The sequence below is a fragment of the Chiloscyllium punctatum genome, chromosome 6 (assembly GCF_047496795.1).
Source record: "Chiloscyllium punctatum isolate Juve2018m chromosome 6, sChiPun1.3, whole genome shotgun sequence".
In the NCBI taxonomy this organism is placed as follows: Eukaryota; Metazoa; Chordata; class Chondrichthyes; order Orectolobiformes; family Hemiscylliidae; genus Chiloscyllium; species Chiloscyllium punctatum.
This window is the reverse complement of record NC_092744.1, coordinates 79,236,859-79,255,307: the sequence shown is the minus strand read 5'-3', so window position 1 is coordinate 79,255,307 and position 18,449 is coordinate 79,236,859. Positions and strand designations below refer to the sequence as shown.

The 18,449-nt window shown below is 43.1% G+C and overlaps 1 protein-coding gene across 2 annotated transcripts in view; it reads right to left on the bottom strand.

Annotated features, from left to right (window-relative positions):
• Window positions 1-18,449, bottom strand: part of LOC140479122 (glypican-5-like) — a 578,521-nt gene that overhangs the window by 295,295 nt on the left and 264,777 nt on the right. Inside the window, exons 5-6 of one of the 2 annotated variants that reach the window (XM_072573060.1) lie at window positions 11,512-11,571; window positions 8,589-8,714 (exon numbers count right to left, since the gene is read on the bottom strand). In XM_072573060.1, coding sequence (XP_072429161.1) covers window positions 8,589-8,714; window positions 11,512-11,571 — 186 coding nt within the window. The remainder of the gene's footprint in view (window positions 1-8,588; window positions 8,715-11,511; window positions 11,572-18,449) is intronic. The other variant, XM_072573062.1, reaches the window with a different exon arrangement.

Sequence of the window (18,449 nt, the reverse complement as noted above, 5' to 3'; positions counted from 1 at the left end):
ACAGCTTTATTCTTCGCAATCAGAAATAACATATCAACGTACCATGCCTGGTTCATTTGTCAGGGCAATGCTTTGAATCCTCAATTTGACTTGCTTCAACTTTAAACCAAACTTGACAGTAAACTGTCGATCATCAGTAACAGGTGCATTCTTCAAGGCAATGCTTCCAACAATCAAAATCCACTTGCCAACCAAATCAACACTCTGCTCGCCCTCTACTTTGATATTACTTGTGAATTGTCCAGATGAGTGCAAGATAAAAAAGACAACTTTGAGAAAGGAGACTCCAAAGGGTTTTTATAAATGTATTAAGGACAAAAGGGTAACTAGGGAGAGAATAGGGCCCCTCAAATATCAGCAAGACAGCATATGTGTGGAACCACAGGAGATGGGAGAGATACTAATCAAGAACTTTACATCAGTGTTTACTGTGGAGAATGACATGGAAGGTACAGAATGTAGGGAAATAGATGGTGACATCTTGAAAAATGTCTATATTACAGAGAAGGAAATGCTGGATATCTTGAAATGCACAAAATTGGATAAATCCCCAGGACCTGATCAGGTGTACCCTAGAACTCTGTGGGAAGCTAGGGATGTGATTGCTGGGCCTCTTGCTGAGATATTTCTATCATCAATAGTCACAGGTGAGGTGCCAGAAGACTGGAGATTGGCTAACGTGGCACCACTGTTTTAGAAACGTGGTAAGGACAAGCCAGGGAAGTATAAACCGGTGAGCCTGACGTTGGTAGTGGGGAAGTTGTAGGGGGGAATCCTGAGGGACAGGATGTACATGTATTTGGAAAGGCAAGGACTGATTAGGGATAGTCAACATAGCTTTATGCGTGAGAAATCAAGTCTCACAAACTTGATTGAGTTTTTTAAAGATGTAACAAGGAGGATCGATGAGGGCAGAGAGGTGGACACGATATATATGGACTTCAGTCAGGCATTCAACAAGGTTCTCCATGGGAGACTGGTTAGCAAGGATAGATCTCAAGGAATGCAGGGAGAACTAGCCATTTGGATACAGAACTGGCTCAAAGGTAGAAGACAGAGGGTGGTGGTGGAGGTTGTTTTTCAGACTGGAGGCCTGTGACCAATGGAGTGCCATAAGTAGTGGGTCTACTACTTTTCATCATTTATATAAATGATTTGGATGTGAACATAAGAGGTATAGTTATTAAGTTTGCAGATGATATCAAAATTGGAGGTTAGTGGAGAGCGGAGAAGGTTACCTCAGATTACAACGGGATCTTGACCAACTGGGCTGAGGAGTGGCAGATGGGGTTAAATTCAGATAAATGTGAGGTGCTGCATTTTGGGAAAGCAAACCTTAGCAGGACTTATACACTTCATGGTAAGGTCCTAGGGAGTGTTGCTGAACAAAGAGACCTTGGAGTGCAGGTTCATAGCTCCTTGAAAGTGGAGTCGCAGGTAGATAGGATAGTCAAAACAGCATTTGGTATGCTTTCCTTTATTGGTCAGCGTATTGAGTACAGCTGTTGGGAGATCTAGTTGCAGCTGTACAGGACATTGGTTAGGCCACTGTTGGAATATTGCGTGCAATTCTGGTCTCCTGCCAATCAGAAGGATGTTGTGAAACTTGAAAGGGTGCAGAAAAGATTTACCAGGAAGTTGCCAGGGTTGGAGGATTTGAGCTATAGAGGATGAATACACTGGGACTGTTTTCCCTGGAGCTTCAAAGGCTGAAGGGTGACCTTATAAAATCATGAGCAGCATGGATAGAATAAATAGATAAACTCTTTTCCCTATGGTGTGGGAGTCCAAAACTAGAGGGTTTGGGTTTAGGGTGCAAGGGGAAAGATATAAAAGGGAACTAAGGGGCAACCTTTTCACACAGAGGGTGGTACGTGTATGGAATGAGCTGCCAGAGGAAGTGGTGGAGGCTGGTACAATTGCAACATTTAAAAGGCATCTGGATGGGTTTATGAATAGGAAGGGTTTGGAGGGATATGGGCCAGGTGCTGGCATATTGTACTAGATTAGGTTGAGATATCTGGTCGGCATGGACAAGTTGGACCGAAGGGTCTGTTTCTGTGCAGTACATCTCTATGACTTGATGATTCTGAAAAGTGTCCTTTTACAGCAATACTCAAGTCCTGTTCTAGATTATTTGAGTTCTGCACTAGACTAATTGTGTAATATGAATTACTTAGTATTTAACAGTAGGCCTAAGACTTTCTTTTCGAGATAACTAAACCACATTATCTCCCAGACCAGGATTTCCGTATCCACGCTCTCCTCATCCATATCTCCATGTACAACACCTTTCCATCCTTTCCCTTCCATTTCAGTTTTCTGATGTATAAGATGTACTTCAACATTACAATCTAAAACATTTCTCTCCTGAGAGAGAAAATGAAAATCGTTGATTTACCAGTCAGTGTCAATGGGGAGCAAGTATGGAGGAATTCTTCACAAGACTTGCCCTCAGCAACTTATGAACCTACATCTTCAATACAATCGGCACTAACTGAACTTTGAGTGAGTGAGACATTGTGTCATTACCATGACGACTAGTTCTGTATACCTTAGGCATCTAACCTCCAGACAAGCTGGGGGCACCAGTATCTGAAGAAGAACCTTAGTTTGCAAGAGTCAACCCAGAGATTTGAAGAGGCTTCCAGAGGAATTTGTTTGTTCAGAGTATCTCCTGATTCTGTTACCGATTTGCAAAAGGAAACATTGTGGGTACAATGTAATGCTTTCCAGCTGTGCAGAAAAAGCAATAGAATTATTTCCCACCAAAAGGATTAAAGTTGCTGGGAAATTATTGGGAAATTGTTGAACAGAGTTGGAATTTTCTCACTGAGTACAGTTGAAGAAGGCAGGGGACTTTAAGTCCATGTTATCCCAAGGGCCTTTCCCAATTTCAGTCTGTAAATATCACGCCAGCAAACTGTGACTGATCTTGTTTATTCCTCTCATTGATGCAAAACACCAAGAAAATGTTTCACCGAGGTTTCAAAACACTTTGTTTCACAAAGTAAATATAGGTTAATATGCTGTCTCTCTGAGGAATGAACAATGAATGGATTCATTGCACATTTTGCATCCCCACTCCCCCATGACCTCCCAACACACTTTACAGCTGATAAAAAAATCTACAAGTATAGTCGCTTATAGATCGTATATAACACAGCAACCAATTTACTCACAGTCAGCTCCCTCAAACAGCAATTCCATATTGAACAGTTTGTTTGAGCAATAAATGTTTGCAGGACTCCATTCAGAATTAAAAACAGAAAACAGTTAATGCTGAAAATAAAACGGAGAGTGGTGGAAAAATTTAGATGGAGAAGAGTCCCATTTAACTCAAACTATTAGTTAAGTGTTTCTCTCTGCATAGACACTACTGAGTATTTGAAGTACTTTCGGCTTTCACTCCAGAAAGAATATCTGCTGCTCCTTGAAACAGTGCCTTGGTGTCTTTTCGACCCATCCAAGATGGCCGACCACTTGACTTAGCATCTCATTTTCAACAGCACTGCACTGTCTCAGTACCGCATTGGCATTTCTGCTCAATCTCTACAGTCGGATTTGAATGCTCAACCATCAATGCTCAGACTTACCACCGCTGCAGCACTGATGACATCCAGATGTTAAGAAAAATTGATACACCAGTGGCAAAGTTATCTAACCAAGGACGGGCCATTTGCTCTATCAAGTCTGCCTCAGCAAGCAGTAATGTCCTCTCATGAATATCGACCCATAGCGCCACCATGTATCATTAAGGGATACAGGGTCAACTTGCTTAGGAACAGATTCCCTGCTGGAGGCATGGGTTGGAAAATCAGAGACAGAGTTAAGCACACCCGATTCTCCCAATGTTAAAATTAATGACCATGGAGATGGAGGTTTCACAAAGTAGGAATGCTGAACTCTACATGGGATTATCCCATTTACATTCCTGTGATATTTGCCTCTCGCGTCCTTCCTTCCTTTCTGTCTCCTGCAAACAGGGTGCTTTTATCTCTAAAATCTTCAAACGCAATGTAGCATGTCGAGGGAGCTCTAGACCAGTTAGCTTAACACTTGGTGTAGAAAAAACTAATGGAATCCATACCAAAGGAGAAAACTGTGGAAAGTAAAAACAAAATGGAATAGTATATCAAAAGGGAAAGTCTTATTTGATCAACCTCAGTGAATTCCCTGCAGCCATAATAAAGTCAACAGCAATATTTCAGTGGATACGAAAACAGAAATTGCTGGAAAAGCTCAGCAGGTCTGACAGGATCTGTGAAGAAAAATGTTTTTGGTCTGTAAGGAAGGGTCACTGAACCCAAAACTTTAACTCTGATTTCTCTCCACAGATGCTGCCAGACCTGCTGAACTTTTCCAGCAATTTCTGCTTTTGTTTCTGATTATAGCACCTGCAGTTCTTTCAGTTTTTATAATTCGGTGGATATAAGCTATCCAGATTTCTAAAAGCCCTTCAATTAAGTACCACAAAATAAGTTAACGATTAGCGTCACAGCGCAGAGTCAGGTATGACTGGCAGAACTGACTTCAGCGCTGAAAATGTGTTGCTGGAAAAGCGCAGCAGGTCAGGCAGCATCCAAGGAGCAGGAGAATCGACGTTTCGGGCATGAGCCCTTCTTCAGGAGTGAGGAAAGTGTGTCCAGCAGGCTAAGATAAAAGGTAGGGAGGGGGGACTTGGGGGAGGGGTGTTGGAAATGCGATAGGTGGAAGGAGGTCAAGGTGAGGGTGATAGGCTGGAGTGGGGTGGGGGCGGAGAGGTCAGGAAGAAGATTGCAGGTTAGGAAGGTGGTGCTGAGTTCGAGGGTTGGGACTGAGAAAAGGTGGAAGGAGGGGAAATGAGGAAACTGGAGAAATCTGAGTTCATCCCTTGTGGTTGGAGGGTTCCTAGGCGGAAGATGAGGCGCTTTTCCTCCAGCTGTCGTGTTGTTATGGTCTGGCGATGGAGGAGTCCAAGGACCTGCATGTCCTTGGTGGAGTGGGAGGGGGAGTTGAAGTGTTGAGCTACGAGGTGGTTGGGTTGGTTGGTGCGGGTATCCCAGAGGTGTTCTCTGAAACGTTCCGCCTGTCTCCCCAATATAGAGGAGGCCACATCGGGTGCAGCGGATGCAGTAAATGATGTGTGTGGAGGTGCAGGTGAAGTTGTGGCAGATATGGAAGGATCCCTTGGGGCCTTGGAGGGAAGTGAGGGGGGCGGGGGGGGGGAGGCGTGGGCGCAAGTTTTGCATTTCTTGCGGTTGCAGGGGAAGGTGCTGGGAGTGGAGGTTGGGTTGGTGGGGGGTGTGGACCTGACGTGGGAGTCACGGAGGGAGTGGTACCTGACGAGGGAGTCACTTCAAGACAGCATGGATAAAGAGAGATTATTTAGAGTGGAAGAAGATAGGATAAGAGTTTCCAAATTGTTCAACATTTATTCACAATTTACATTAACAGTTTGGATGCTAGAATCAGGAACAGAATTTCTAAGCTCACAGATGACACTTAAACTCCTGGTCTGGCATGGAAAGGGTGGAATATTCCATATTAAGTCAGATTCTAATGATCTACAAGATGACATTAATGAATTTGCAGAAAATAACTGGCAAATTAATATTAATGTAGATAAACGAGAGATTACATTTGATAACAAAAATAAGGAGAGTGCTTAATAATTGGAAAAGAAGAAGTTATATGAGGATGGAGAAGCAAAGGGGTCAGGGGATATACAAACACACCAATCACTAAAAATAGCGATGTAAGTTAAGGAGGTTGTAATAAAACTAACCAAACATTCAAATTTATTTTTAGAAAGAGAGAATTGAAGACAAGTTGTGGTAAATTGTTCCAATCCTTTGGTAGACCACACTTGGTGTGCTACGTACTGTTTCAATCAACATATTAACAATATTATAGGCAGAGATATTACACGTAGGGGTAGTGTAACCTGGCAAACTTATACCTATGAGGGAATCAAAATAGGCTGGGTTTCTCCTCAAAACGAGAACACTGAGGGCTGACCCAGTCGAAGTCTTTAAAATTATGAAAGGTTTCAGTACAGGAGATGCTGAGTCTTTTTTCCCATGTGAGGGGAAGAACAAAATCAGTCATCAAGAAAAGACAGTCATGAAAAATCGAATTGAGAACTCAGAAAAAAAAATGCTTAGAACCAGAAAGTGATGGAAATGTGAAAATACTTCCCAAAGGGAGTGGTGGTGATCAACAGCATGGATCTATTTAAGGGAAGGCTGGATAAGCCAATGAAACAGATGGGAAGAGAGGTTTATGCTGTCGGACTTAGATCATGAAAGATGGAAGTGGAGCAGGAATTCCAACATGGACTGGGCCAAATGGCTCATAGCTGCGCTGTACATTTGAAGTGTATTCAATTAGAAATTTTCCATCCCTCATAGTTCTCTAATAGGCAGAACAATGCATTGAATAAAACTGTGTGTGTGGAATAATCTTGTACATGGAGAACTTCAAATCAAACCTGCAAGGAAATTGGTTCATAGCATAAAAACAGTGTCTGTCTCTTCCACATAGTAACAATGCATGTGACATCTGGTTACGCAAGCTTGCACTCACTTGATAAATGATCAGAATGATAACTAGTGGGCGGCACAGTGGCTCAGTGGTTAGCACCGCTGCCTCACAGCACCAGGGTCCTAGGTTCGATTCCAACCTTGGGCGACTGCCTGTGTTGAGTTTGCACATTCTCCCAGTGTCTGTGTGGGTTTCCTCCCATAGTCCAAAGATGTGCAGGTCAGGTGAATTGGCCGTGCTAAACTGCCCACAGTGTTAGGTGCATTAGTCAGAGGGAGATGGGTCTGGGTGAGTTACTCTTCAGAGGATTGGTGTGGACTGGTTGGGCAAAGCGCCTGTTTCCACAATGTAGGGAATCTAATCTAGTAATGTAAAGGACAGCTCTCCAGTGTTTCCTGCTTGGATGTATATTTTAATGAACTCAATCACATAGTGCGGGTTTCGCTGGCTGAGCTAACATTTATTGCCCATCCGAATTGTCCCAGAGAAAGTGACAGTGCTGTCGTGAGAACCACGGCAATCTATTTGGTTTAGGGGCACCCACTAAGCTATTAGGGATGGAATTCCAGGATTTTGACCGAGCGACAGTGAAGCAATGGTGATAAACTTCCAAGTCAGGATCATGTATGGTTTGGAGGACAACTTGCAGGGTGTGGTATTCCTATGTATCTACTGCTCTATTCATTCCAGATGGTGGTCGTCATGGGGTTGGAAGGTGCTGTCTAAGGATCGTTGGTGAATTTCTGCAGTGCATCTTGTAGATGGTACATGCGGCTGCGATTGACTATTGGTGTTGGATGGGCTACTTGTTTGTGGATGTGGTGCCACTCAAGTGGGCTCCTTTGTCCTGGATGGTGTCAAGCTTCTTGAATGTTGTGGGAGCTGCACCCATCCAGGCAAGTGGGGAGTGTTCCATCACACTCTTGACTTGTGCCTTGTAGATGATGGCTAGGCTTTGGGGAGTCAGGAGGTGAGTTACCTGCTGCAGTATTCCTAGCCTCTGACCTGCCCTTTTAGCAACTGTATTTGTATGGTTAGCCCAGTTCAGTTTCTGGATGACAGTAATGCCCCAGGATGGAGATAGTGGGAGATTAAGCAATGGTAATACAATTGAATGTTAAGGGGTGATGCTCTCTTGTTGGACAGAGAGTTGTGTGTTGCGAATGTCACTTGCCAGCCACCAAAATTCATGCATTTTCTCTCAGTGTCCCACTTCTTTCTAAACATGTGCCAGATCGTTTGCCTTTAAGTTTGCTTATGACATTTTCCCATGAATTCAAAGTAAAATTCCACTGCAGAATGTGTTCCCTTCAATTTGCACTCACTATAACAGTGCTGTACAAAGTCCCTAAGTGCCAGCACTCTGATTGGACAGGAGACTGTGACTATCTGCAGATCCTGCACTTTCTTGGATTTCCTCCACCACAAGTGAGGAGCATTCTGGGCTGGGTACAGATCCTGAGTTCCAGAGTTAAAAAGGTTTTCTGCAATCACACATTTACTCAAACCTGTGCTGAAGAGTGACTGATATTATCTTTACATGCTGCCAAACCAATTAGAAGTGGTTGTTTTGCCTTGGTTTTTCACTTGCAATGCCCCAGTGGCAATGCAGGACTGTTGGAATATCTCTTAATTCTTAGCTTGTTATGGATCAGTAGCAAAGCTATATGTTGCAGCTAACTCTCAACAATAGGGACTATTGAGCGATCCTTAGATCACATTTCGCCAAACTCAAATAGTAGACAATGGAGCAAAACAGAATATGTCAAGAGGTTGTGCAAACCTAGTCCAGCTGATAGGAAGGTTGCTTTATCTAAACTTATAGCCGACATTTATGTGTTGTTACATCTGAAACAGTCACATTTAAACACATTTCTTGAATTTGGACATGAATCGACAATACAATTCATCTCGGCAAAGCCACCAAGTAGTAAAGAGGGCACGTTCATAATATTTGTGCAATACAACATATCAACAATCTACCCAAAGTGGGTCAGAGGTTAAAGTGACAGATGTCACATCTATTGCTCTTTCACATTGCAATTTTGCAGCCAACCACTTACCTTTCCACAACATTTACTCCGTTCCAGCAGGTTGAGCTATCATGAGGTCGGAGATCATCTTCACAGATCTGCTCTGCCATGGAAGCATAGAAGGTCCTGTGCCGCCGGATGTAGTTCATGAAGTCCCTGTTGAAGTAAATACAGGTCAATCCTTCAATGTAATCAAGGCCAGTACAAATAAAACATGAGAAAAGTGTATCCATTGTAAAGCAAATGAACAACCCTGCAAATATAGTAGAATAGAATTACATCACTTCACACCTTCCATTAAGACATCACTGCATGGCAGTTACCTTCCATTTATACACCTATTTAAGTTCCTTTCAAAAACATAATGTGACTTTGTACTCAGAATTAAAAGATCTAAGTTCTACATGAAGAAGCAAGAAATGAGTCTCAGATTATAAAACCAAAGTATTTGATAGTCTTAAAACAGCTCCAGATTTTTCTTCGCACCTTTTTTCAGGAAGGCTTTGCAATTTTTTGGAAAATGAGGGACTTCAGCCAGACTGTTCTTTATTTCCAGTTCCAGTCATCCTTGAGAAGGTTATGTCTTTTTGAAACACTACAGTCTGGTGCCACATTGGAGAAGGTACTCCCAGAATACCATAGAGTTGGAAGGTGGTTTTCTTTGTACAACATGAAGGTCAATGACTAGATGAGATTGTTTGATTTATAAACCAGCAGAGCTCTTGGAATTTGATAATCAGATTACACATGGTCTATGTAGTGATAAATATGTTGACAAGGTAGGTGCATCTTCTTATAAGCTCATTCTATGCATACTTTGTCCAAATGTGGTCTTGATCTGGGGTGATTGACAGTCCTTGATTAAGGGACCATCTACAGTACATCCCATCAACGCAGTTAACACAGGAATACTATCATTTTCCCGTAACAATTCATGAAGACGACTACAAAAGACTGTTTCATTATAAAGTTTTGCAAATTATGGGAACTATGTAAGAAATACATTTGAAGGGACTTCTTTTGGAGTCATACTGTGCTTTTTCGTCAGCGTTCGCTCGATGTTAACGTGGTTGCCTTCAACAGAAGATTATGGACTCAAGGGCCACTGACAATTCATTCTAACCTGAAGATTTTATGTGAGTTTTCATGACTTTTGAAATGTTGTAGGTACTCTATATATGTTTATTTTTCTCTATATATGTATTTTTATATTGTACTATAAGAAAGAAATAATAAATACTCCCAAATCAAGTTTGTTTTGATACAGTCTCAAGACAGCACTTAGAGTATTTTCTGTAATTGGTTCAGTTCATGAATGCAGCTAACCACCTCCTTCAAACACAAACAATTAGGAATATGTAAAAAAAAAGTTACAGCTATAATTTATAAATTTATTGCTGTTTATGGGAAACGCTAAGAATGGAGTTAATGCCTGAAGAGAAATGTACAAATGTTGTGCTTTCTAGGCCTGAATGGAAAGCATATGTGCTGACGAGGGGGGTACTCTGTATAACTGAGAGGCTCGTGATGATGCATGAATTTTATGATGATTTGTCTGATTATCTTCGTGCATCAGAAGGAATTTAAACACATCATCACCAAGAAGATTAAGTGGCAAATTGTACATGACATACAAAAGAGTGGCACGGTGGCACAGTGGTTAGCACTGCTGCCTCACAGCGCCAGAGACCCGGGTTCAATTCCCGCCTCAGGCGACTGACTGTGTGGAGTTTGCACGTTCTCCCCGTGTCTGCGTGGGTTTCCTCCGGGTGCTCCGGTTTCTTCCCACAGTCCAAAGGTGTGCAGGTCAGGTGAATTGGCCATGCCCGAAGGGCCTGTTTCCACACTGTAAGTAATCTAATCTAATCTAAAAGAGAGTGAAGATGCTGGGGTTCTTGGGGCAGAGAATGTTAGCAGATGGTTTGAAGAGGTTCTAAATTCAACATGGCTTTGATAGAGGAAACAGGGAGGAACTGCTTCTCAGTTTAGATTGGATTAGATTCCCTACTGCATGCCATTTGGCCCAACAAATCCACACCGACCCTCCGAAGAGTAACCCATCCAGACCCATTCCCTGACCATATATTTACCACTTACCAATACACCTAACACTATGGGCAATTTAGCATGGCCAATTTACCTGACCTGAACATCTTTGGATTGTGGGAAGAAACCAGAGCACCCGAAGGAAATCCACACAGACGCGGGGAGAATGTGCAAACTCCACACAGTCACCCAGAGTGGGAACTGAACCTGGGTCCCTGGCGCGGTGAGGCAGCAGTGCTAACCACTGAGCCACCATACCACCCAGTGCCACCGTTTAGACAGGGCAATAACGAGAAGACCTGGATTTCAGGGCATTAACAAAGAGGGAATGTGAGGAAACCTTTATTTGTGTCCACAGCAATCACAAATACACTATTTGAAATGATGGAAGAAATAGATACAAAAGGAATGCTCAAGATTAAATTGAAGAAAGAGTGACCGGACAAACAAAGTAGAGCAATAGCAAGATGCAACTGCTCTTCAGCAGGGAATGGGATTACTTGAAAGCTCTTCCCAAGAAGCAGCACAATAAACTGGGCTAAATGAATCCCTTCCATATTGTCTTAGGCCATGATTCAGGTCTGAATCCTGATGAGGTCAGCGCCACCTTTATCTGTTTGTCTATAAACGCTGTATGATTTCTGCTTGGGCAGCCTAAGGGCAGGTTGGTGGTGTATGGCAAACGAGTTTCAAATTCTCCATAGATTGGGTGGCCACGAAGAAATGGAAACGGAAAGGGGAGCTTTTTAGATGTGACACACTGTTGGGATAAAATGGAAGGAATGGACATTGCGTTGTCTACTACACCTGAAAGAGCGTTCACCCACAGCGTTTGTTGTTTGTTTTATAACAAAAAGCTTATGTTGCTGAGGGACAGTTAATCTGCCCACTGTGCAGGTTCTCTTACCTAGAGTTCTTTTTCATTGTCCTAGGCCTATCAGTCTTTACTTCTTTCAGAGGCAGGGAGCTGGACAGAATCGCAGGCAGGAAGCGTCAGTCAGACAGGGTAGCAGAGTGTTTCGGGACAAGGTGAATGGAGCAAGGGAGTGTGAGAGAGAGAGAGAGAGAGCGGGAGTGAAGGAGAGAGGGAGGGAAGGGAGGAAGGAGCATACCATGAAAAAGAGAGAGAGAAAAAAACAAGTGAAAACGATGAAACCATATGGAAAAATAAAACATCGTGCGCATGCTTACAGTGGGAGCAAAATCAGAATGAAACATAAAAGGTGCCATTCCCCCCCCCATATGTGAAGACCAGGACATAGAGAATCACTTACTGCCTCATCCCTATGATTAAACATAGTAATGGGACATTAGCGGGACAGATCACCAACACAGAGACGAGACTGAGCTCCTGGAGTCGCTGGCTTGCAGCCACACAGGGTTCATTTTGGGGGTGATCTGACAACCATCAACTGCACTCTCCTCCTTTCCCCCCATAACCATCACTTTTACTGATTACACGTCCGTCTGAGCCTTGAATACACTTACTGACCCAGCCTCTGCAGCCCTCTCTGATCAAGAATTCCAGATTCACTACATTCAGAGAATTAAATCCTCGCCATCTATAGCAGTATATAATGCAACATTAGCAATCTGTATTTCTGTGATTTTTTTGTGAAGTGTCAAGGAACTATCCAAGAGGGTCCTCAAACAAAACCTAACACCGGGCTACATAACAACGACAACTTGTAGTAATACAACTGCCATAATTCAAAAAAACATCATAAAGTGTGTCGCAGGAGTGTTTTAGAATAAAACATACTGCTAACCACATAGGTCTGATGACCAAAAGCCTTGGTGAAGTTGATAGATTTTAAGGAGTGTTTAAGGAGCTGCTTAAAGAAGGAAAGAGGTAGAGAATCAGAAAGTTTCATCAACATTAGAGCTCAAGGCCTGAACTACTGACTACTTGGCCACCAAAGTGGAGACATAAAAATGCACAAGAATCTTGTATTAAATGATCGCAGGCATTGCAGAGGTTTGAAGGTTTGGAAGAGAGTTCAGATTGGGTGGGATGAGCTCAAGAAGTGACATGATTTAAAATCATGGCAATTCTTGACCAGGGGCCAAACTAGATTAGCGAGCACAGGATGGTACAGAATCAGGACTGAGTGCAAGTTAAGACATAGGTAGACAGCTGTGGCTGATTCATGTTTATTGGAGGGTTTGAACTGAGGAGAATAATCACATATAGAGGTAACAAAGACATAAATCAGGTTTTCAGCAGCTGAAAGAGGGCATGTTGCAGCAATGTTACACAGGGTTCAGGAGATATTTACCAGGATGTTGCCAGGTATGGAAGGTTTGAATTATAAACTATGGCTGCATAGTCTGGAACATTTTTCACTGGAGCATGGGAGGCTGACCTTACAGAGGTTTACAAGATCAGGAGGGGCAATGATAGGGTTAATGGTCGGTGCCTTTTCCTGAGGGTGGGGAATTTCAAGACTAGGGGGAACATTTTTACAGTGAGAGGAGATGGGTGTAAAAAGGAAAATGAGAGGGACTTTTTTTTTATACAGAGTGTGGTTTGCATGCGGAATGAATTTCACGACAAAGTCATGGATGTGGCCACAGTTACAGTGTTTAAAAGACACTTAGGTATGTACGGGAATAGGAAAGGTTTGGAGGGATATGGGCTCGAAACAGGCAGGTGGGACTAGTTTAGTTGGGGTTATGTTTGACATGGACAGGTTGGACTGAAGGGTCTGTTTCTGTGCTGTATGACTCAATGACTACGACTCCATGAGTGTCAACAGGTTGGTTTTGTGTTGGCACAAGTATGAGGGTCGTAGCTCAATTCAGATTCAAATGTGATATCAAGCTCACAAACAGATGGGCTTAATCTCTAATTCTCGCATGGTAAAGGGAGACAATGTTTGGAGCTGTAACTGAAGACAAAGGCTTCAGTCTTCTCAATATTTATTGGGTGTAACTTTCTGCTCACCCAGCAATGGGATGTCAAATAAATGGTCTCATAAGGAGATAGTAGGAGAGATGACAAATAAGCTTAGTCAAACAGATTGATTTTAAAGGCAGAAAGAGAAAGAAAGGCTAAGAGCCCTGAGGAGAGAACATCAGGTTTTAAGAGATTTAGCAACTGAAAGCACAGCCACCAGTGATAGATCAATTCAACTCGGGGATGTTCAAAAGGCCAGAAATAGAGAAAGGTCGAAGGACAGGAAATAAAACAAAAGGCAATGTTGAAGGAGTTAACTCCAGGGGGTTGGAAAACAGAGAGTGAATGGAGAGCTGTAAATTATCACTTATTTACTTAGCTGTGTCGCAGCACTTTAGAAATGACATAATCAGGCTACAGGATTACAAAGAAGCATAATTATCCACTCCATTAGGCTAAATTGGAGGCCAATTGCAAAATTTATGGGAGTAATTTTCTACGTGCACACTGCCAGCCAAGAGCATTCCCCACCAGGCATGTCTATAGACAACTCTACGCCTGACTATAATAGCGGCTGGTGCGGGTAGGAGTATAACATATTGACAGGACTTTTTCTCCTCTATTTTAAGATGGGCATGTTCCTGTCTGAGTTAAAATGGAGGGATGTTGTGCAGTGCTTCATACGCAGTGCCTCTCTCTCAGTGGTGTAACATGTTCATCACTGAGTCAGCAGTTCCAGACACAACCACCTAATCTGGACAGACAGCTCAGTGCCGTACTGAGACAGCTCTAATGTCTGCCCTCTTGAGTGGATGTAAACAATCTCCCCCCCAGCACTTTCTGCAGAAGATGACCTTTCTCCATGGTCTTCTGCTCAGCATTTATCCCACAATCAACACCAACAGAAAACATGCTCACTCGTCAGTACCTCCTCGTCGTTATTGGGAGCTTTCTGCACGATAACTGGCTATGCCTTTCACCTACATTCTAACGGTGACTACACTTCAATGAAGACAATGGGTCCTTGAGCAGCTCAGTCTTGCTTTACAAAGGGTCACAGAGCTTGCCTGCTCTTATAAATGAGTGGAGCTTGAACTGCTGTGAAGCCAGTGACAAACCCTGACAGACAAAGAGGGCTAAGAAAGAAAAGTTTGATTCTCACCACTTATACTCATGGTAAATTGCTTCCCTCCCCAGCTAGCAAAATTAAATTTTCTCTCTGTGTTCACAGGACACTGGAGTGCTGTGTGCAGTTCTGGTCGCCTCACTACAGTAACAATGTGATAGCACTAGAAGGGTGACAGAGGAGGTCCCCAGGTTGTTGACTGAGTTGGAGAAATTGAGCTACAAGGTGAGACTAGGTAGGCTTGGACTGTTTTCTTCAGACCAGAGAAGACTGAGGGGAGGGGGACATGATTGAGGTGTATAAGGTTACGAGGGATATGGACAGGGAGAAAAGCAGCAGCTGTTCCCCTTGGTTGAGGAGCCAAGCACGAGAAAGCATAGTTTTAGATTAAGGGGCAGGAGATTCAGAAGGGATTTGGGACAAAATATTTACTCTCAGTGGATGGTGGGAATATGGAATACACTGCCTGGGAAGGTAGAAGAGGGTGAAAACCTTACAAACTCTAAAAAATATTTGGACGGGTACTTCAAATATCATGACATTCAAGGATATAGGACGAGTGCAGGAAATTAGGATTAACACATGTTTTGTAGTTGTTATGTTGGGACAGATTTGATGGGCTGAAGGGCTTTTGCTGCACTGTATATATCTCTGAATTTATGGTCGTAGGCATCATTGGTTGGGCCAGTGTTTGATGCTCATCCTCACGTGCCCCCGAGAGGATGAGGGGGAGCTGTCTTCTTGAACTGCTGCTCCCTATGTGCTATAGATAGAAACACAATGCTATAACGGAGTTCCAGGTTTTTGACCCCTAGCAGCACTGAAGCAATGTTGATATCTTTCTGAGTCAGGCTGGTGTGTTGTTTCAGACTGTCCTCTCACTGCTCCTGACTTGAAAGCTGGTCTCCCTTCTTCCCCATTGCTGTAACAGACCAGGTTCAACTCTCCTCACTGCTCTTGATCTGAAGTACTCCCAGAGAATCCCAGTGTGAAACATAACATCAGGAATTACAAGTGGCGCTGTAGAGGGGGGGAAGGATCTGCACCTGGTCATCAGCCTGACGCTATGAGACTTTGCTGATCTTCTAGGGACTGATTGAGATGGATCACCTACTCCACACTGATGCTGACCCACAAACAAGCAAGACTGCAGGCTCCTTAACTGGGATGGGGTAGGGGCAACACCAATGTGTATATGGTTTCCAATTGTGTCAGATCACCCTGCCGCAAGACAAAGCTTTGTCTGGATCATGTGATCACACTACATTAAAGATCTCACATGGGCGCCTTCCAGTCTCTTGTAAGCAATAACTGTAAATTTCCTAGGTTAGCTAAAAAATGATAACAAAATATATGAAGCCTGCTCTATTGAAAAGATGGTGAGGTATTAAACATTAACCTAATCATTTAAAAAGTACTGGGTCACCTCTAGGTGTTTTCTGAAGGGATGTAAGTGTTTATAGCTCAGTAGGTGGTGTACTGAATTGGTGACACTATATGTCTGGCTGAAGTTCTGATTTGAAGCAGATACAGTGCACGACAGCACAAAACATGGTTGATCACACAGGGAGCATATTGTGCTGTGTAAACATCACACAGTCAACCAGACAACACAAAAACTGCAAGGAAATAGTTCATGGCAGCAGCCTGGACAAGCTGTCCGTGTCCATTAAAACCGAGAGATAAGTCTTTTTTCCAGAGAAAACAAACATTATGAGTGAAATGTGAACCAACTATGGAAGGTGTTACACATTTATGAAGTTTGCCGGTGATCAAGCTGATCACTTAAGACTGGACACAGCTGAAAATGTGTTGCTGGAAAAGCGCAGCAGGTCAGGCAGCATCCAAGGAACAGGAGAATCGACGTTTCGGGCATCAGCCCATCTTCAGGAATCCTGAAGACTGGACACAGTCAAGGTTTGATCACATCCGTTTGAGCAGCTGCAGTTAACTAGTTCGGGAACAGGAGTTGTCTGATAAGAGACCAGAGGGTGGAACAGAGCAAGCCAATCACTTATTTCAGTGTGACATGTCGACATAAACCAAATCACTTGGAACTGTAACCATGTCTGTGTAAGTTGGTGACATTTTACCTCTTGTTTGCAGTACTTTGTTCAATACCTCGTTTGAGTAAAGAGCAATTGGGTATATCCTCTTTTTGGGACTGGCTTGGGTAATCGATATCCAGAGTAAAGCTGACAGATGAGGAAAAGGAGGAATGAAAGCCTCCACCCTGAAAATGAGGTTTGGCACCTGGAATGTCAACACACAAATAGACAACTGCAGCAGGGACAGACTGGAACGTCACATTGTCATTCTCAGGTGGGACCTCTTGCTCCACAACATTGGCATCACTGCCCTGAATGGAACTCAACTGGCAGGAGCTCAGCTCAAAGAACAAGGTGCTGGATCCATCTTTTTCTGGAAGGGTAAACCTAAGGCATGGTGACAACTCCACAGAGTTCGATTCACCATTAAAATAAGGCAATGTGGCTTGGAGGAGAACCTGCAAATGGTATTCCAACCTGCCCTTGCCTTTATCGGGGTGGGTTGGGGGTCTAGAGGTAGCAGGAGTCATGGAGATTGCTGCAGTGAAATGCAGATTGCAGTGACAATACCAGCAGCAGTGGTCTTAGTAGCTTCTCGTGCTATTGCCAAATTGTTGATGCATCATCTTACACACCCAGCTTTATTGCCTAAGATGTCTGCGCATTGAAATCAAGATTGCTCTCTGTAGCTCCTCCTTATTTCCTATGACCTCTTAGTTCGGGATCCTCTTGGAAGGAGTGATCACGGTATGGTTGAATTTAGAATACAGACTGAAAGCGCGAGGACAAAATCCAATACCAGGGTCCTCTGCTTAAACAAAGGAGACTACAATAGGATGAGAGAGGTATTGGCTAAAGTAGGCTGCAGACAAAGACTTTGTGGTGGGACAGTTGACATGCAGTGGAGGACTTTCAAAGCAATTTTTCAAAGTGCTCAGCAGAAGTACATGCCAGTGAAAAGGAAGGCCTGTGAGAAAAAGGGTTATCTGCCTTGGGTGTCTAAGGAAATGAGGCATGTAAAGTGACAAAGACCAGCAAGAGACTAGAAGATTGGGAAAACTTTAAAGATCAACAAGAAACAACAAATAAAGCTATAAAGAAAAGTAAAATAGATTTTGAGAGTACAACAGCTCAGAATAAAAAGACAGACAGCACAAGTTTCTATAAAAATACAAAACAAAAAAGAGTGGCTAAGGTAAACGTTGATCCTTTAGATGATGAGAAGGGACACTTAGTCATGGGATATGAGGAAATGGCCGAGGCATCGAACAGGTATTTTGCGTCAGTCTTCATAGTGGAGGACACTAATAACATACCAGTAATTAAGAAGTAGATGAAGGTAGGTGATGACCTGGAAACAACCATTATCACAGAAGACACAGTGTCAGGCAAGCTAATGGAGCTAAAGGTAGACAAGTCTCCCAACCCTGATGGAATGCTCCCCAGGGTACTAAAAGAGATAGCAGGGAAAATAGCAAATGCACCTGTGGTAATTTTCCAAACTTTGTTGGACTCTGGGGCAGTTCCAGCAGATTGGAAAATAGCAAATGTGCCACCATTGTTTAAAAGGGAGGTAGACAAAAGATGGCGAAGTATAGACCAGTTAGCTTAACTTCTGTACAGGGGAAAATGCTTGAATCAATTATCAAGGAAGAAATGGCTGGGCATCTAGATAGAAATTGCCCCATTGAGCAGATGTAGCACGAGTTCATGAAGGACAGGTCATGCTTAACTAACCTTTTGGAATTCTATGGAGACATTACAAGCAAGGT